The 21,309-nt window shown below is 40.3% G+C and overlaps 1 protein-coding gene across 2 annotated transcripts; it reads right to left on the minus strand.

The window, feature by feature from the left end:
- Window positions 1-5,423: 5,423 nt before the first annotated feature.
- On the minus strand, window positions 5,424-17,433 carry SPO11 (SPO11 initiator of meiotic double strand breaks). Of its 2 annotated transcripts, XM_026502872.2 has the most exons (13): window positions 17,303-17,433; window positions 15,247-15,360; window positions 13,588-13,676; window positions 13,104-13,170; window positions 12,766-12,874; window positions 12,222-12,308; window positions 11,482-11,518; window positions 11,054-11,163; window positions 9,785-9,884; window positions 9,429-9,466; window positions 8,406-8,482; window positions 6,042-6,153; window positions 5,424-5,543 (listed from the first exon to the last, which is right to left on the minus strand). In XM_026502872.2, exons 1-13 carry the CDS (start codon window positions 17,431-17,433, stop codon window positions 5,424-5,426), a joined length of 1,191 nt encoding a protein of 396 aa, XP_026358657.1. The 2 variants fall into 2 exon arrangements, with proteins under 2 accessions (XP_026358657.1, XP_026358658.1); XM_026502873.2 differs by lacking the exon at window positions 15,247-15,360.
- Between the last annotated feature and the right edge of the window lie 3,876 nt (window positions 17,434-21,309).

Raw genomic sequence — 21,309 nt, forward strand, 5'->3', positions numbered from 1 at the left:
GTCACATACGTGAAAGACTTGTTGCTAAGTGTAAGGTTCCGTAAGAATGTGAAGGAGCTGTTACGACAGACAGACACACATGCCAACTCCAAATATTTCAGCAGGTTGCTGAATTTCTGAGGGAAAAAAAAGAGGCAGGGATCTGCTGAGGTTGTGGGACAGAGGCTGAATCTTCTCCTTTGCTAGTCAGTGTGGTTTGCAAGCGAGTAGTCCTGATATCTGCAGGGAGCTTTCAGACACCCCCCCCCCCCCCCCCCGACCTCCTTATAAAATGCAGATTCTGGTGCGCCTGGGTGGCACAGCGGTTAAGCGTCTGCCTTCAGCTCAGGGCGTGATCCCAGCGTTATGGGATCAAGCCCCACATCAAGCTCCTCCGCTGTGAGCCTGCTTCTTCCTCTCCCACTCCCCCTGCTTGTGTTCCCTCTCTCGCTGTCTCTATCTCTGTCGAATAAATAAATAAAATCTTAAAAAAATAAATAAAATGCAGATTCAGAAGGTGGGGGGCCTGAGAACTCACATTCTAGCAAATTCCCAGCTGAGCTCGCCGCCCCAAGAATCTAGCCGAGCACCAAGAATCTAGATGAGGTATCTGGAATCATTTGGAGGAACTTTCGTAAAGCCCTGCTGCCTGGGCCTCATGGAGATTTCTGACTTAGTTGGTCTGCAGTGGCACAGAGGGAATTAATAGTTTTTTATAAGCTCCAAGTGATTCTAAGATGCAGGCAAGATTGAGAACCTCTAGTCTAGATCGTGATAGTAATAATAGCTCTCCTGAGCGCTGGATGTTCCATCTCCTGTAATTTCCAGAGCAGCCCTACAAAGTAGGTACCGTAATCTCCATTTTATAGAAAGGAAAGTGCGGCCAACAGAGATAACATACTTGTCAGACATCACACAGCTGTTAAGCAGCGGAGCCAGAAAGGTCTGTCGGGTACCCAACTCCACCAGCGTAATCTTGGAATCCTCTCTGACAAGTACTCCCTCCTCAGCGACACCTTTCCTCATTCTTTCCCAGATGGATCATCTCATACCATCTCTTCTTTAACCTCTCAAAGCCCCCTCCGTGCTTATCATATTCTGTCTCATAAAACAGCACAAGTATTTGCCTTGTCTAGCTTCTGAGATTTTAAACGTTATGCCTTACTCCCATGCATATCCTTTGCAGCACCAAGCACAGTGTCCTACACATATATGCTTTTAAATGAATATTCATTGAATTCTATTTTCCATGCCTGAGGAATATTCCAGAAACCTCCATTATGATACAGATTCTCATATAATACTGGTTATTCAGCATACTTTAAAAGACTCTTTCTACGGTCTAGGGACATAAAACTGACCAGCTCCTTTTGCATATACCATCAGGGGAAGAAAAGCAGCAGCACGCATGCCCAAATGTAACAACTAACACTCCTTGACTTTTTCTGAACAGTGGTACTCAAACACTTTACACAAATTATCTCATTTAATCCTCACAATGACGCTACAGGGGTATTACTGTTGTTATTTCCATCTTACAGTTGACAAAACCAAGGCCAGATTGTAACTTGTCCCAGTCACAGAGGCAGTGAGTAGAAGGGGAACTGGTATGCAACAGCCCTTCCCCACAGTCTGAGTCCACACCTCCACAGACGGCAGACTGCAGCGTCACCTCACTTCGTCCCCCTAGAAATAAGAAGGGGGATCAAAACAATCTGTATGCATGGGTATAATTATTGAGCCATAAAGTATAGGTGAAAATGATCAAAAACAAAACATAATTAAAATTAAATTTCGGTTATGGCTCTCATTCGCATTGGCCAACACTTCTGCAATTTTTACCCAAGGTAATATTTATATTCTGTGTCTAGGTGAATAAAAACTAAATGTGCTTGTAAGCTTAGTATCAATTCCTTTTCATTTAAAGTGATTTTTAATTTTGAAATTTTAATTTAAAAGTTCTAATATGTTAAGGCTTTGTAAAGAGCTTGGTTGCCAAGGAGCATACACGAAGTGCAGCTTTACAAGGGCTTGGGGGCATCCAAAGCTGATGATATAGAATGGATTTTTGTCGAAAAGTAGTACTCAGGCACACACAGGAATTCTCACGGTTTTACCCAACTTCTTTTGCTGTGTCTCAGACCCTTCTACCCCATTCCTTAAAACTATGACTTGAAAATATTTTAAAGAGATATCCACCCAGGGGTGCCTGGGTGGCTCAATCAGTTAAGCATTCGACTCTTGATTTTGGCTCAGGTCATGACCTGGGGGTCCTGGGATCAAGCCCCAGGTCTGCTCAGCAGGGAGTCGGCTTCACGATTCCCTCTCTCCCTCTGCCCCTACCCCTGCTCTCTCTAAATCGATCAATCAATCAAAAAAAAGAGAGAGAGAGGGAGAAAGGAAGGGAGGGAGGGAGGGAGGGAGGGAGGAAGGAAGGAAAAGAAATATGCCCCTCAAGAGGGAGGATTTGAGAAAACAGTAGAGCTTCTTCTGCCAGCAGAGGGCGCCTTTGGCTTGGGTTTATAGGATTATTTCCTTGGGATACAGACTTAAGGCTGATCCCAAGGCCAAACAGAAGTAATGTTTCTCAATATTTTGCTACAAAAACACTCTGCTGCAAATATTTTTAGTGCACATGTGCATGTGGTTTAGCTTTGACAGTGTTCTTAGCATCCGTTCTTGTCGGCACCAATGAACAGGGACCTCTGTCAAACAGTTCAATGGAGATGCTCCAGCTAAAGGAAGTCATAGATGGAAATCCTGGAACGTTCTTTCTATTTTGTAGAAACTGCAATGTGTTTTTTCTTTCTCCATGAAATCATGACTTCTCAAATCATTTAGCACCATCAATGATAACAGTTAAATTTCCCAGAAACCTGGGGATATTACAAAAGCTTTTATTTTATGAGGGTGATTATGAGCTCTTAAGGAAAAAATCAGATTCTCTAGACATCTTTTTGTTGCACCAGGTTTTACTCACTTCCATTATAAACAAATTCCAATACCAATGTTCTTAATTAAAATTATGAAAATATTAAAAATGAACACAGTAGATGATGGTGGAGGGGATATCTCGTCAGTTGCCATGTTAAATAGTTATCTATTTTACAGCAATCATTTTTAGAAATATCTCTTGAGAATTAGAATTCTAGATGGTTCCCAAATAGCTACTAACGTTAGGTTTTCATCTGCATCCAAGAGAGGCAGCAAAGCCAAACAGCAATGCATTTTGCTCTCCCATTTCCTTTTCCCAAATAAATGAAAATTATTTTAAGTACATTTCCAATCACAAACTTGAATGTAATTATCTAAACTGAATGTATCTGCAAGCCCCTTTCAAATTTTTTTCAAAAAATAGTTTGTTTATTTTCAAATTTTAATGACTATCATGTCATTAAATATTAATGACAAATTTTTTTCAAAAAATTGTTTATTTTCAAATTTTAATGACTATTATAGATACTTCCCATTTTGATAGAATGTCCCAATCCAGACATCTGCAGCTTGACCATTTATTTCTAGGTTAATGATGTTCTCCTTCCCAGAATTTGTCAAAGTTCAGTGATATTAGATGTTAAGGAAAGAAGTATGGTATAAATTCAAAGAAACACTTGTGATTTATAAAAATGTCTTTACAATCTGGGATAGTCTCACAAGTCAATTTGATAGTTCCACAGAATATTCTCAGAATGAAATACTTGGTTCTGACGTGACCAGGGGAAATAACAGAATTGTTGACATTATAGGCTTGGCATCAGGGGGACCTGATTTGACCGCTAGCCAACAGGAAGAGTTGTAGACGTTTCTGAAGCAGTGTGCCCCCTCAGCCACGTAACACACTTCATGTGTACCAATGTCGTGGTTAAAGCACGAGCCGTGGAGCCGGGCTCTGGGGTTAAGTCCCAGCTCCACTGCTTAGTAGTTATGTGACCTTGGGAAAAGTTCCTGAGCAAAAGTACAGGTTCCCGTACCTTGGTTGTTGTATCTGTAAAGTGGGGCTAATAAGAAAAGTACCGAGTTCAGAGTGTGTCTGTGAAGATGAAATTAGTGAATGTTCAAAAGCACCCAGAAAAATACGTGGCACATAGTAGGTGTTATACAAGTATTTTCTTTTCTTATTATATGACCTTATTTAATATTTACCAGAACCTCTTGATTAGGGCCAGCTTCATGGGTGCAGTCATGCCCAGCCCCATGCTAACAAGAGCCCCCCATGAGCACTTTAATTCTCTGCTAATGTCTTGAAATTCTTAATAACTTTTGAACGAGGACCCTACACTTGCATTTTGCACTGGCCCCTCATATTCAGTAGCTGGTCCAGCTCTTGAGGTACACAGTCTTACTGTCCCCACTCTGCCACGTTCTGGCTACATGGCTTTGGACAAGCAACATCCCCTGTGTTCTCACCTGTAAGCTATGGATGTAATTACAGACCTGACAGGGTCCTTGGGGGAGGTAAGATAATGTGTAAGCAGGGACTGGCACAGGTAAGTTCTCAGAGAGGGGACCCACTATTACTAACATCTATCTTGATAAAATAACTCACCAACATTTCTGTTCTCTACATATCCTTGCTTACAATTACAGGTAACTCTTCAATACAGTGATATGTTTGCTGAAAGTACAGAATAAAGTCATAAGACTCCTCTCTGGAAAAATTCAGACAGGGTTAATAGGGGAGAAGATCGGATCTTTATTATTACAGAAAAACCTTATTAAAATTAGAGGCTTCTGTAAATCTTGAGCATGTTTCATAACATGGACTTAGAGGGGAAGACAGGGGACTTGATTTGGGGTGAGAATGGATAAAACCCTGGAGAAATTTTCAAATAAATTGTTAATAATAAAAAGCATACTCAGAAACAAAATTAAGTGCTCCAGACGGCATCAACCCAAATAGTTACTCATAATAAATTTTACTACTTTCACAAGTAAACAAACAGGGCATGACCCCTACACCATGGAGGCAAAAAAAAAAAAAAAAGAAAGAAAGAAAGAAAAAGAAAGAAAGAAAGAAAGAAAGCCACTAAAAAGGAAATGCTAGACACACTAATTCATTTGCAACTTCTCAAATTTAGGCTATTATTAGTTTTGATACTAAAAAGATACTTCATGCCTTAACATTAGTTGCATTGTAGAAGTTAAATAAAATATTTCTGCAGACTTTGATGGCATTTTTACAATATTTTTTCAAATAAAATTTAGAAGTCAAATAATGTATACTTTTTTATAAATGACTTAGAACATAGGATAGAATTCAGTGCCTACAGAGAAGGATAAAGCCTTCTAAAGAAAATTGTTTGGACAAAAAAATATAATTAATGGAAAATTATTTTACCTCTACGGAATTAAGAATATATGTTCTTTCCATGACAGTATCTACTGCTGAAAACAAAACTAATGAAAAGCCCTCTTGCAGTCACAAGCTATATCCTGATGTATTTTTATATCCATCCTCCAAATTTTAATTTGTTAGGTAGGTACACTCTGGAAAGATAATCTGATGATAGGAAGGTCAAAGCTTGAATTTCTGCCTTCATTTTAGAATCTGCCATTATTTCCATCTGTTAATAAAAGTAAAGAGCAGCCGTGATCGAGTCCTGTGCTACAACTCTGTTGACTCAAACTAGTAAATCTAGGCTGTTTTATTCTCAAAAACCATGGGCAATAGCTTTTAGGTCAGCCAGAACATTCCAGAGCATTACAGAAAAAAATCTCAGAAGAACATCCAGTATGGATGTCTTCGATAACTAGGAATGGTCTGGGGTCTTTATGTAATTTCTTTCTTTTCCTTCTTCCCCCCATAAACTATGCTACAGCCATAGACGATGCACATAGAACTATGATGAGGATAAAAATAGTTCCACCCCATCCATCTGATCTTATCTATTAGCGTTCACAATTCAGTGTTTCAACAACCATTTACTGCCAAACACCACTCACATTAGTTGTTGGCTATATAAAATTTCAAGGAGGATATTTTCAAAATATTATGTGAATACCCACTATGAAAGTTAACGGCAATGAAACATACAATACTTGAATTTTAGAAAGAAACATACTTCTTTTCTCCAAAATGGTTGGCAAGTAACATAAGGTCTTTTCAGGACACTGTCAAGTTTCATCTGGTCCCGTTTTGTCAGCGGAATTAAAGTATCTCTAGGTATATTTAACCTAGAAAACAACAGATGAAAAAATCAGCAAAAACAGGGCGCTCCTATAACTTTAAGGTCACATAGTTATTTGTATTTATTATGCTACTCAAGAAACTCAGAAATAACAGATAAGCAAATTAGCACAGATCCCTCTTTTAAATCCAGAATTTAGAGGCTCTGGCACGTCCTAGACCAGCAAGGATTCTAGTTCATAGTGGACGTCTGCTCTAAATTGTTGTTTCCCTTCCCATCACACACACAGGACAACGACAAGAAGAACACAGACATTGGTAATAAACACAATGCCAATAGCACTACCATCAAGGGTATGGACGCCCTGTGGCTCCCAGGGCGCTACAGCCTCGAAGCAGTGAGCTAGAGAGTACGTGTGGCCGGCAGCAAGAGTCACTGTGGGATCTCAGGTTGCACTGAGCACTTCATTCTCTGTAATTCACTGAGAACTTTCTGGGCCAAGGAAGTTAGTCTATCACTAGCTTATTTTCACTTATGCGTACGCGTGTGCACACACACATAAACACACCCCTATCTAGTTTTAAGTTTTTAAAAAAGTGGATTGTAATTTTTTCTTGGTGTGTGTTTTAAAAACAGGACAGGAGAGGTCCAGGATTTATGTGTACAGACTACTTTTTGAAGTCATGAATCCTTTTCCCAGGAGAGCTCTAGTTTCAAACAGTCTTTTTAAATGTCCCCACAATTATGATCATTTGCCAGTGGCAGCTACCAGATAGGGTGACAATTTGATTAAAAGTAGGTTGGGGGGGGAGGCTAGAAGATTTCCCATGAAGCCGTGTTTGTGTAACTAACATACTTTTTAAAAATTTCATTGTCCATTTACTTGGAGGGACTCTGAGGGCACTGATGGAATTTATGAGCTGCAGCTAGAGTTTCTGCAAGCCCTTCACCTTAATAATTATCAGATCACTTGTCCTGAGTTTGTGTTAGGAAAGCTCTTCATACAAACAGATCACCCCCAAGGAATTTTGACCATGACACATACACCAAATGGAGCAAAACTTTGATCCACTGGAGTGTAAATATTCTAAAATCAAAAACTAAATGTTTTCTCTTATGCCCTTATTTTGTAAGAAGTGGCGATCACCCAAAACCTGTTCATCTTCCAAATTTAGGAAACAAGGAGCAGGTACCAAGGTTTGCTCACTGCTTAAAGAAATCCTATAAACACGTTTAAGTTCATTCACACTGGCCAATTAAAACCATAAAATATTTTTAAATATCACATTAGCAGAGATGAATATAAGTGATCATGTCCTATGCTGAGGGGCAGGTGGGCTCCCACTCTCCAGGGAAAACAAAATAATTAACCTATCCGGAGGGCAGTCAAAATCTTAAAAATGTGCATACCCTTTGACCCAGCAATTCTGGGAATTCAGCCTTCGGGACTAAGGGACTAATTAAACATGCAGGCGAAGATTTAGTTACAGGAGGGCCCATCAAAGCTCTATTTATCAGAGATTTGGAAACCACCCAAATGTCTGACTACGAGGCACTGGCTGAATAAACACTGGTACATCCAGAATTGGAGCTCAGTAATAGAAGACACTAAAATGAGGTCATGGATTCGGAAAAGTGATTTCATTGTGTTGTGTGAGAGAAGCAGATTACAAAGTAACAAAGTATGATCCCATTTTTGTGAAAAAGTGATGGCTATGCACAGAGAGTAATAATCTACAAGGATAAAGCTGTTCATCAGTAGGTGATTTTTATCTTGTTACATAATGATATTTTTTCTGTAATGAACATATATGTTAAACTTGCCAAAATTTAGGTTCCCAAATGTTAAGCAATCTTAAAATGAGATTTTTTTCTTAACAAAATTAACATTTTAAATCTATGGTAAAATTGATTCATATGGCAAACAAAGTTGTCAACGATTACCATTTAACTAGATTCAATGCCTTACACTTTCTGAGAATAAAAATATTACAAAATCTTAAAAAAATAAAAATTAAAAAATTAAAATAAATATTACAAAATCTTTTAACCATAAAGGTAAAACAAAAAATATTTTCTAGCTGAAAGTTCTGTTAACCAAATTCATTCAAGCATTTTCGTAATTGAAACAGAAACATCGATGAATTTAACTCATAATTCTATAATCCTGAGTCATAGTGACAATATAAAAAAACACATTAAGAACTTTCCAGTGTAGTCACTTTTTTGGCTTATTGTTACATATTATGAGTCATCATTTTAAATATACTAGTTTTACTAAAACTAAATTAATCTAACCGTTTAATATCGGAAGGGAGGAGACCAAGCCATCTAATAGCTGGAACTGTGAGATTATGGGCCTCAAAAGACATCGCCTAAAATAAAGAGGAAACATACATTAGGTGAGGCTAAGTTGCAGAAAATCAGCATCCTTGTTTTTGCAGCCACATTTTTTACTTACTAAGGATAAATACGAAAGATTGCACACTCCCCGAGCCCACAGAGCTAAGAAAATCACCAAGACTTTTGCTAACCTGGGCTTTCAGTGAAGGTTTTAAAACTGCTCTAGTATTTCTGTATTGATTTTATATAAAGTGAAACTACAAATGAAACTCTCTTACCTGCAATTATTGTTGCTCATGATTCTGTACTTTAACATCTTGCTTCACCATCCCTTTCGTCTAAATATATACGTCATATAAACAAATCTGTCAGGGACACTCAAGGTGTATACCAGTGGTGCCCAAACTTTATCATGCATCAGAACCACTTGGGGTCCGAGCCTAGAGATTCCAATTCAGGAGGCCTGGATGGGGACTGAGATGTGCATTTCTAGCAAGTTCCCTGGTAATGCCAACACTGCTTGTCTGGGACCATACTCTGAGAACCACTGACGTACGGTAAGTAGTTCATACTCTAGCAGTGAAATTTGGTGATGTTTTCATTTTTTCTTATGGTGGGTGTAAAGGGAATTGGCAATGTCAGAATTCAAGGTTACATATAATTTTCAGAGTTTATTTGGCAACAGACCTTGCTGTTACCCTGAGGTCCCACAGTTACTTCAGCAGGCTGGGAGAGTGGAAGATAATAGTGCCTGTTGCCCACAGCTAATCCCACTCTGTCATCTGTGGTCACTCTGGTCTTTCCAGAAGCTGGAATCACAGCCACTAAAACAGATTGGCCCTAGACTAGGAGAGTAGCTCCCCAGTGCACTTGGGGGTTCCTCAGCTAACTTAGGAATGGGAAATGAACGCAGCAACTGCTCTGATGAATGTGAACTATCTCAACAGTGGAAAAGGAAAAATACTTTTCTGTACTTACCATAGATCCATACTTGTAGATGCACATTATTTCTATGCCTGTGAAAAGAAAGTCACCTTAATGGTTAGTCTCCTTGTACATTACAGGTTAGATCGTGTGCACTCTCACATTTTACCTAACACCTGCAACTTTTATTTTCATAGACACAGCCAATAAAAAAACTAACGATTCAGTTCAATGGGGGCAAAAATGGCAATAAATTGCCTCAATGATTACAGTCATTAATGTAAATCTAATGACCATCTTCTTTTAAAATAATTTATGAAAGTTTTCTAAGAGCAAAAAAGCACAATCTTAGGTACGATGAATAAGATTTAGTTAGGACAACTACTTCAAACAATCCAACGACAAATCACCATGTGGATCGGCATCGACAAGAGTGAAAATAGGAATGTGAAACGTATCCCACAGCTTCTTGACCAAAAGTCTTGTGTTCAGATCAGGGACCCCCTTTCCCTAAAAGCAAGATAGAAATTATGCATTTTAATTCCAGCAGAATGAAACTGACAAAACCTTTTCCTTATCAGTAATTTAAAAGTTAGAAAAGTTAGATCACCTTCAATTTCAGGTGGAAGACTAGTATGGAGTGTGAAAAATGTACATTCTACACAACAGAGTGAAAAAGCCCACCTGCATTCATCACTGTGACTCAACTATCCCAGTCCTGGGAAATAATTCTAAGGAAACATTTCAGCAGAAACAGAAATAATAAGAATTGGACATATCTACCAACAGGGACGTAGAGAGGCAGTGTCGCACATGTCACTCAGCCTGAGTCCTGCAGGTGTCCTTGATCACTTCAGTGTTATCGACTCTTCCCATGTGACCCTCTAGAGGGAAGTTGACTACCCGTCCCTCACGGATGCCTACAGCTGCCTGTGTGGCATCTCAACGTATGCTTCTGTGTTCCTTGCCGTTCTTGGCATATATATATATACGTATATATATACGTATATATATACGTATATATATATATATGGCGTATATATATGGTGTACATATATAAATACATGTATATATGTGTATAGAATCACAAGGTCCCTTTGATGGAATTCATGCAATTACCTGACACGCAAACCTGCGGGAGGCAGAACACAGAGCAGCTCCAGTGTTACCGTATTACAGTTGAGACCAGCAGCCGTGGGGGAATGGTATGTGGGTGACTCTGAGAGCCTGTGTAAACTCACTGTGGTATTAGAAAACCACTAGTATTTAAGAATTAGAACCACCAAGGGCGCCTGCGTGGCTCAGTCAGTTAAGCATCTGCTTTTGGCTCAGGTCATGATCTTGGGGTCCTGGGATCAAGCCCTGCATGGGGCTCTCCACTTAGTGGGGAGTCTGCTTCTCCCTCTCCCTCTGCCCCTCCACCCGGCTCGTGCTCTGTCTCTCTCTAATAAAGTCTTAAAAAAAAAAAAAAAAGAATTGGGACCACCACCTTGATTTTAGTCAGATTTGAGGATGTTTAAATAAATGCCTTGGAAATTCTTACTCTATCACCCCAAAGAATGTGCCATATCAATAACAGAATGTTGTGTGAGCTGTAGATAATGTTATAAACCCCTCTTGCCAATCACCAAAGTAGTATGTTAGTCGTGGCCTTGTAGTAAAGGGAGATAATCTAATACCGTAACCATGATGCACGGGGACATTCTGTTGCAAAAGTTGTCATCTAGGAGTCGCTGAAATGTTGCATCTTTTTCTACAATTAATAGAAATTTTGCATCTGTAATTAAATCTATGATGTTAAGGCTGATAATTCGAAGCCAAGAATATTTCTGTTTAATTGCCAACTAAATAGAGGTGCCATATAAATCAGTTCTGAAGCAGCTACATAGTATATTCCTTTTTACCTTCAAATATATAGACATCTGTTCACATATTTAGATGCCTAACTCTCCTACCAGAAAGGGAGGTTTAGGCAGAAACCATGTGTGTTCATCTGGACCACTATAGGGTCTAGCTTGATGGTTACACATTATGAAAGGTTGGTTTATCAAATAATGAATGAATGAACATTCTACAAGCTTCAATACTTTTCCCACTCAAAGGATACTTCGAATTCCTTGAATATTAGATGGCACAGCAACAGCCTAAGTTAACAAAAGAAGAGAGTTTTTATTTTAAATAAAAAGTAAGTATAACCACATTTAAAAATGTATCACAAAAATCCCGTATTTTCATTTTTCTCCGAATATACCAGTCATCAGAGTTTTATTCCTCAGTAGGGAAACAGTAGGAAACAGATTTACTCCTCAGTAAGAAGACAGATGTGCCACCCAAACCACTTCCTAGCAGGTGAGAATCTCTCGGAAACTTTGTGGATACGTGGCTTATGCGGCAGGACGTGATGAATTAAAGCCCTCCTTATCCTAGAGCGCACAGGTGACGTCTTGCTTATTTCCAGACGGCTGTGCAGGTTAGTGCCATGGGCTTTCCAGGTGCCAAAACCCAGCAAATAGTTCAGAATTAAATAGATCAATTTCCCAACCAGGAAACTGTATAAAGATTACATAAATAATCATGCTAAAATAGCCAAGCTACATTCTACCCGAAGACAACAGCACTTTTTTCAAAGGAAAGCGTATCTTTGTTTATTTTAATATGACATTGGACAACTGGTGTATTTTAAAACTGTGTAACGGACGACCTCCTAAAGCATACGCTTATTCACCCTTCAGTTTTATTTGAACATCATAAGCTCCGAAATCCATAAGAAAGCAGGAAATAAAATACATTTCAGAAACAAAGTTTCTAAAAGGGAGGTAAAGCAGGTGACAACATCAATGTGCTTACCGTGGAACCACAGGTACAATGCACTCTCGTGCCGTCTTCCTCCATATACCTTAAGTTGCCAGCAATTAAACCTTTTGATGTAGATAACTGAAAAAATAATAGCCATATTTGAACACTTTTTTACTGACATGTTTTTTTAAGTTTATTTATTTAAGCCATCTCTACACCCGATGTGGGGCTTGAACTCATGACCCCAAGAGCAGAAGTCACATGCTCCACCGACTGAGTCAGCCAGGTGCCCCTCACTAACATATTCTATACGGCTGAGTCAATCCTCACGTTCACCTGCCAGATTACATGTATTTTAGCTCAGACTGGAATTTAAGAAGTAAAGGAGAAAATATGTAAGGATATTTAGGAATAAGAAATATTTAGTAATTCACCTCTTTTAGTCCATTCAAATATATTGAGAGTAGGTTATTTAAATTCATAATGAGAAAAATGTAGTATCAAAACAAAGCACAGATTACATTTATTTTCCTGTTATGATTTTACACAAATCTTTTGTCTTAAAATAAGATGTTATGTATTAAATGCTACTTACTATATGAAGACTCATCCTCGGCACTTTTAGCATACAAGAAATGTCATTGATAATATTGTCCACGACAGTCTGGTTACCAAAGAGTTGGCTGTCAGTATAATATATGTCTCTGTGGAAGTTAAATGTATATTTTTAATTAGCCATATTCTCTTTGACTATGACAAGTATTGAAGTATTATTTGTAGAAAGCTTTAAGTGGATGAAACACGACATATAAAGAAAGTAATTTATTACCCATAGTCTAGTCTTACGTAGCATTTCAAAACATAATGGGAGTTAACCCAAACTAACTCTCACATTGCATCTTAAAGGAGTAATTTACCAAAACAAGTATTTACCTTTTGGTTGCATAAGTGTTGCTCTGTACTAATTTATAAATCATGGACAATATTTTAAGAATCAGGGCTGGAAAATAAGATACAATAAGCAAGTTACTCATCATTTCTCTCATTAATTCAAAAGACACCACTATCAAGGATTTCAACTACCCCCAGTTACTTTCCATAACATTAAAAAAATTATCTTTCCAAAACAGAAGTACTGAATACAGAGTAATAATTTCCTGAAGGATCAAATATAATTAATTGCTCCCTGAACAGCAAAATTGAGAGAATACTTTTCTACTGAATCATGTACCTTGAAAATTTATTTTGGAATTATAATCTGCTTCCTTGGTTATTGACAATGAAAAATTCTGTAACTTTATTTCAGGTGTAAGGGTGGTCTATTAAGGAACAACTAAAATTATTAAACTAGGAACAACTAAACCCAGAAGGTAACCAAGCTTATTCTGTTACTAAAAGCTAAGAAAAATTAATTTACCAAAATTCTTAACTGATTTTGGTGAATCACTTTTGATTTTTCTCGTGGTACAATGAGATACCATCTGAAGACCCACAGAATCTTCAAACCTGTCATTTTGTTGAAAGGCAATAAAAAAGAATTAACTTCTGAACACCAAACAATATACACTTCATGTACTCTTCTTCAAATCATCTAAATCTGTATTTCTTCTCAACAGAGGCACCGAAGCTTTAGGACAACTTCATTTATAATCTTAGACAATTCCAGATAAGTATTTTTTCTCAACAGAGGCACTGAAGATTTAGGACTACTTCATTTATAATCTTAGATAATTCCAGGTAGTAATTAGGTAATCAGCTTTGTGACATAAAGAGGCACTAAAATAAAGTGTTTAAAATAAGTGAATTAGGGGCGCCAGGGTGGCACAGCGGTTAAGCATCTGCCTTCGGCTCAGGGCGTGATCCTGGCGTTATGGGATCGAGCCCCACATCAGGCTCCTCCGCTATGAGCCTGCTTCTTCCTCTCCCACTCCCCCTGCTTGTGTTCCCTCTCTCGCTGGCTGTCTCTGTCTCTGTCAAATAAATAAATAAAATCTTAAAATAAAATAAAATAAGTGAATTAAATACCTCTGAGTATAATGTGTGGATGTGTGTGTATTTAGTGTATAATGTGTGCTATTTAGTGTATGTAAACTATTTTCACATATTTCACAAGTTTACTAGCATCTTGCTCATTTTAATATTTACTCATGTATTAATTTTGCTTAATTTAATAAGTTTTGAAATGTTATATTTCTGATTTACCTCCAAAATTACATTAAATGAAATAACAATTTGTAATAGGTTGTTAAATTGAACTGCCAAGCCTGTCCTAAAGGTGGCAGAAGGCACCAGGCAAATGGGCCGGGTGTCAGCTGCCTCAGGGCTTGATGAAATCCATTCTGCAAAATGATGCAAAATAGTTTCAAAAGTTTACAGTTTGTATTAATTATACTGACCATAAAAGAATACTAGTGACTAAGGAGACTCAACATTACTTTTATTGTGTTTCTGTAACTCTTACTGAGAACTATTGTAGTCTTTTTCATGATTTAGATTGTACAGACTGAGCATCTGAAAAACACAAAAGCTACGAGCAGGTTGGAGGGCTTTGACAAAGCTATTGGCTGATTTTACTCTTTTGGACACATGACTTAGCAGGGGGCAATCTACCAGGAGAAAGAGCATTTGAAATGTGCTCTGTGTTCGGATACGTTTCTTTTCCTTCCAGTATCAGGATTGGTTGTAACTCCCCTGAGCAAGTGGTTTGCTTTTGTGGTATTTCTGCAGAATTCCACTGGTCCTATTTCCCCCCTTTGAGTGCTAAAAAGCTTAGATCCCAGTTTGGAGCCTGTTTTTAGCAGAACTGTAAGACTTTATCACATGCATTTTGAATTCTAACCTCTTCTGGCGCTTCATTTGTTGTTTCTAGCATTGTTTTCCCTTTGCCTTATCTTTCACGCCCACTTCTAGTTTATATGACCTTCCTATGAGGTATGTATTTTGTAAACTTCCTTAAATCCTTCGAGGCAGGGCAAAAGCAGTAAAAAGAATGAAATCAGACTAGAACTCTAACTTGAATAAATTCAAATAATGACATAGATACTGTATTTAAAAATTAAAAATGCAAAATGCCCACTTTATATTTTCCCAGCTTGATCTGTTTTCTATTGTGAATGCGGGTGCTTCATTCCTTGCCACGCTTGAGATGATGCCTTGGATAACACTTTCTATAGATGCAAGAACCTCAGAACTGAAACGATAAACACACTATAATTCAATCTTAATTCTAAATTAGACCTTTACGATGTGTAACATTTCCCCCAGATCAATAGGAAAGTAGGTTTTTTGTTACATTGGTTGTTTTTTAAGACAAGGCTATTCACCTCCATACTGATCCCTCCCACTAAATTTTGACATCGGCATTGCACTGAAACAACTGTATTTATAGTGGTTACTTGCAAAGAAATTTCATTTGCTTGTAATTTTACTTCTCAAACAATTAACAATTGAAGTAATATCTTCCTTTTAGACAATATTAATAACTAGACAACATGATTTATAAATCCTACTTAAATTCAAACTTGTTGGCTTGAAATACTACTGATAAATGTTTTAATTAAAAATGATGTAATATTGGCTTTGAATTTAATTTCTTTCCCAAAAAATGCAATGCAAAAATATTCCAAAAGAAATATTTCTTATTGTAGCACATCACCCTGATTGATCTCATGCCTTCAATCTGCCCTTTTGAATTTTAGTGATACAAAGAGAAAAAAGTTTAATCACGACCATGGAAAGACTTGGCAACCATTACACCACTTTACAGCAGAATGTTAAAACCTAGCCCAGTTTTCTGCGAGCTGACTTTTAATTTCACAAGCCATCAGCTTCAAAAAATGTTGTTCAGTTATAAATACCATTAGCGTATTGCCTAAGAAGGGAAATCAAATTAAATCTAGAAAATGCGCAGAATGTAGAACGTTCTAATTCCCCCAGAAACTTCAGAGCTTGCTTTGAAGATGCACGTTATCAGAAAGCAAATCTTAAAACAATCAGTATTTTCTAACACGGAGAAATAAAAACTGACTCAAAGAAAAATCTCATTCATTTTTCCAGTTCGGGGGGGAAAAAAGTTGCAAGGTAACACTGTGACAAACTTAAATACAATTAGATTAATTTGCATCTGAAACTTAAACAGGGGACTTCCATTCCCTCCTTTCCTCACCCTCATAAGTTCTCCCTCAAACTAAATACTTTCACAAAAATCCGTTTGCTTGTAGGTTTTCCACTTTTGTGTGTGTGTGTGTGTGTGTGTGTGTGTGTGTGTGGTGTTTCTGTTTTGGTTTGGTTTTTTGGTAGTTGGCTTAGTCTTCTTAAAAATAAGACTGTAATTTGTTTAGGCTGAAAAACTTTGCTGATAAACCAGAAAAAAAGATCCGGGGGGAAAAAAAACAACCCAACATTTTAAGTAAGAATGGTCAATAACATAAACATATTCTCTGTAGCTGATTCCGAGCCGGGTAGCTGGAGAATCTCAGTAATCCGTCTCCTCGGCACCTGGCTCTAACCAACCTCGCGAGCCGCCAACTGCTTTAATTGATTTTAAATAAATCACTTAAAATGTGTGTACATTCTCTCCAAGTCAAGTAAATCGTTGTCTCATTATCAACCACTTCCTTGTTCATTTTGATAAAACCCGGATTGAGTGGGAACTCCCAACATTCATCTTCCCTCTTTCTCTTCACACACATACACAACCCTGAAAGCTTTTTAAATTCAAATTGTATCCAAAAAAATTGTGTTTTAAACAAACTCAAAGCCAAACTATACCCTAAACTCCCCGACCTCTGAGAATCTTAGGAAACCTGTGAGCCTTGCTCGCTGTGGGGCTGCTCCTGGAACATTCTAGAAGGGGAACATTCTAGAAGACCGGTGGGGGGGGGGGGGGAAGCGGGGTCTGTCACCGGGCTTTTTGAGTTCAAAATAAGAGCTAAAAGCAGAAAAGAGAGGGCTCAGAGGAAGGACCTTTGTCAGGGTTCGTAAGTGGCCGGCGAAGGGGGTCGCCCCTGGGGAGAAGTCAAAGAGCGCCAGCCCTGTCCCTACAGAGCGCTTCAAGCCCCCGCCCCGCCTGGCTGAGGATCCGGCTCCTCTCTAACTTCCGAGCATGCGCGCCCCAGAGGGAGCCCGCCTACCTCGAGGCCAGACGTGTGCCCCCGCCCGTGGGCTCCCCACCGCCTCTCCTCAGGGCGGCCAGCAGGGAAGCCCTGTGTTGGTCCAAAACTGCGAAGAACGAGGCCTCGGGCCCCATGGGCGCAAAGGCCATGAGGGCCTACAGCAACGGAAAGGTCCAAGAGCAGGAACCCCACTGGCGCCCACGACGGCCCTGCCAGGCGCTGAAGCCCAGCCTCCCCGGCAGCCTCCCTGGCGAAGACGGTAAGTCAGTTTTCCCACACTTTCTGGCGGGGCTTGCGCAACCTTGCGCGCCAGGCATGCGCAGAACGCCTCGCAGTGAGTGGAGGGCGCAGGCGCACAGGGTTCAATTAGGCGCAATCTCGCCTGGGGGGGGGGGGTGGTGGTAAAGTGTTGGGCCCGGTGGGGAACAGCATGACCTATTTGGGATGTTGGACCCAGTTTTCCTTGAAATGGATTTATGGGTGTTTTGTTTTGTTTTGTTTTGTTTTGTTTTGTTTTGTTTTGTTTTGTTTTGTTTTGTTTTGTTTTGACGGAGTAAGGGGTGGTATTTAAGGAAAAATAGTACCAGCGATTTTTCATGAAAAGAAATAGTTCTGGTGATCCACCTGTGGGCCGGACGCAGCGCTAGGCTCTGGGTTCAGCTGTGGTCAAGGCAAACAAAATTCCTGACCTTACCAATATTTTTATAGTAGCCATTCTCTTAATTTTCATAGCCATCCCAGGAGGGTCCTGATGTGGTCATGGTGATTTTGCAGGAGAGGAGGAAAGTGAGGTCCACAGCTGAGTCAGGCTGGGGTAACAGCCCAGTGTGGTCACTTTGAAGGGTCGCCAGATTTAGCAAATTAAAATACAGGACACTCAGTTAAATTTCAATTTCAGATAAACAACTAATACTGTTTTTTTTTTAAGGATTGACATCCAATTGTTGAGACATACTGTTACTGGAAATTGTTTTGTTGTTTATCTGAAATTAGAATTGAACTGGAGATCCAGTATTTCATCTAGCAATCCTGACATTGGCCCACATCCTTGACTGGCAGATTCGGTGAGCTGTGTCCCCCCCAACTCCCCCCACCCTCTGAACCTTTGAGCAGACGCTAGGAATTTGGAAGCCCCAGGGAAGGACGCTTGCCTCTTGGGGATGATGTCCTTGAGAGAGAGGACAATGGGGAGAGACTATAGCAAGGTAGGTCCCAGGCCTGTGGTGGTTTGGTCCTACAGGGATGGGAGGCCAAGGGCTTTGCCCCAGAAGGGCCACCTGACAGCAGGCCCCCTCCAGAGAACTATTGTGTTCCCTCACTTCCTGGTTACTTGATATTTTAAAGTGAAAACTGCTTTGCTGTCAGAAATAACAATGAACCCTCTCTGTTCTTAGTGATGGCTGCCTGTGCCAGGCACTGAGCTGAGGGCCTTGCTTATTATTATTACAAATACTTCCTCATGCCTACTCTGAGCTAGGAAGCCTTGGTTACTGAGGACACTGCTGTGAACAAGGCAGGCAGAGTCCTTGCCCTTTGGGAGCTCAACCTTTCTAAGAAAAGGATAAATAAGTGAACACTGAAATCGTGAGGTTGGCGAGGTGAGAAGTGTATTTAAATGGGCAACCTTAAGAGGTAAAAATTATTATCCCCATTTCACAGATGAAGAAACTGAGGCTTGGAGAAGTTGAGCAATTTGTGCAAGATGGCACTGTGGTATGTGATAGAGCTGAGAGGTAAATCTTGACTCCACAGTCAAACTGCTACCACGGCGATAGGAGGCACCACTGCAGGGAATGTGTGGTAATATCGAGAGCCTTTTCTGGTGGTGGAATTACCCTCTCTGGTCTCGGTTTTCTCCACAGTGAGATGAGGGCAGTGCCACAGGTGGGCTCTCATTTATCATCCTCAGCAAGGAACAAACAACAGGCCTTTGAAGGGAGAGGGCAAGTCAGTGATACCAACTGGGCTTGTCTGCTGGGAGGTGTCTCTCTCCTAGGACTAGAACCACCTGTCTGGTTGTCTCTGCCTCTCGGAGGGACAGGCTGTTCTGTGTCTCGTAGCGCTCCACTCATCCAGGAGCCAACGGCCTCGCTGGATCGGACATGAAATGAAAAGTCCTGAGCTGGGCGAGGGCACAGGGAGGGGATCGACACAGAGAAGGGAACAACCCGTAATAAACCTGGCCTCCTGCAGGGAGAAACCACAAGGGGCAGACTTGAAAGGCCTCACTGTGCTCCTGCCGGCAGACCAAAGCGGGAGGCGTTAGCTGTCCTTCCAGGCAGCGGTGTTCTGCCTCCAGGTATCCAGGCTGCACTCAGGTAGCGTGCAGGCTCTGTGGGCACCACCTCCACATCAAAGTCAGCCCTCCCAGCCCCAGGCCCCGAGAAGAAACCAGAAAAACAGTTTCCGCCCCTAGCAACAGCTTGCAAATGAAACTCTTTGCAGGGTAGTCTCCCTAGTGGGTCGTTTCTTCCTGCTGGCCAGTTACGCTCCGCACAGGGACAGAGAAGGGTCACAAAGCTGTACTAGAGCTGCTCTTGGGAAAATGGAAAGCTTTTCCCCAAACCCCACTCGTGGGCCTTTCGTCTGAACCCAGCCTGACATCCAGAAGCTTGTATGAGAACCAGAGCCCCCATGTGGGTTGGCAAGGAGCATTATTTATATGAGGCACGATTATTGTAGGGAAGGATGGGGAAGCCCTTCCAGCAAACCAGACAGGAGAGGACAGAACGCTAGTTACCTTTAAGCAAGGTGGTGTCGTTAGCAAATGTAAGCGGATTTTAAAGTATTATAGATTCTTGAGAAAAAGAAGTAAATGCTACAATAATTTATTTCTTGGGGCTTCAAGCTGGTGTTTTTCTTTTGTATCTGTGGGGTTTTTTTAGGTTTTTTTTTTTTAATTAAGAATGATATATGGTTTTCTTAAAGTATTTGTGTAATTCAGAAGGTATAGAGTAAGAGTGAAAGAAACTTCCTCCCCTTGCAGCCACTCACTCCCCACCTTCATTTGTCCTCCTCTGGGCTCTGTCATATTCTGGACCCTGGAGTTATTCCTTCGTGCCCCAGGGCCTTTGCACTTGCTCATCCTTTAGGAGTTTGGAATGTTTTGTCCTTTTTCTCTTCTACTCCCTGCTTTCCCTCCTCCAAATCCAGCTTTGCTAATTCTCCTGTATCCTTCAGATCTCAGTCTGGCCATCTCCTTGGACCACCCCTAAGTCTTGACCCCTGTTTTCCCCATGTCTCAACATGCCTGCATTTCTCTACCCTATCAGCCCTAGGGGGTGAGCTCACCCAATACCTCACGGTTCCACTGTGCCTGGCACACAGAAGGCACTCAGTCGTGTTTGTTGAATAAACGAATGACCCCTTGTGGGACTATGTCTATTATCTACTTGTAGTATTTCCCCTCAGACATCTTTCTGTACATGCCCAAATAAGCACCATTTTTTTATATGAATAAGACACTACTCAACATTCTTCTGGGATTGCTGCCACTGGTCATAATCATAACCGCAGTTTGCTGATGGTCGGACACCGAGCCAAACGCTCCACACACAAAATCTCATTTACTCCTTCCCACTGTGTGAGGGAGAAAGTTGAGGCTCGAAGAAGTATAAATAAAGCTTCTGGGTTTCTTAGGCATCTGAGAAAACTGGCAGGGACAGTGTCTCTGCCGTCGGCTACTGCACGAGATGGCCTCAAAGTCAAAGGACTTTGGTTCTGATGAATTAATTTGCCATTTTTCGTAGCCATTGATTATATAACAGGATGTGCGATGTAAAGCAGATCAATGAAAGGAAGATAAATCAAATTTTAATAAGATCAGCAAAACATCGGTGAGCATCTGGGTCATCTTACTGGTGCGGGCATGGTGGTGTTTGGGGGTTTTTAAAAAGATTTTATTGGTTTATTTGTCAGAGAGAGAGAGGGAGCACAAGCAGGGGAAATGGTAGGCCAAGCAGTCAAGGAAGAGGCAGGCTTCTGGCTGAGCAGGGAGCCCGATGAGGGACTCGATCCCAGGACCC

This window comes from Ursus arctos, unplaced genomic scaffold (assembly GCF_023065955.2).
Source record: "Ursus arctos isolate Adak ecotype North America unplaced genomic scaffold, UrsArc2.0 scaffold_16, whole genome shotgun sequence".
Classification (NCBI taxonomy): Eukaryota; Metazoa; Chordata; class Mammalia; order Carnivora; family Ursidae; genus Ursus; species Ursus arctos.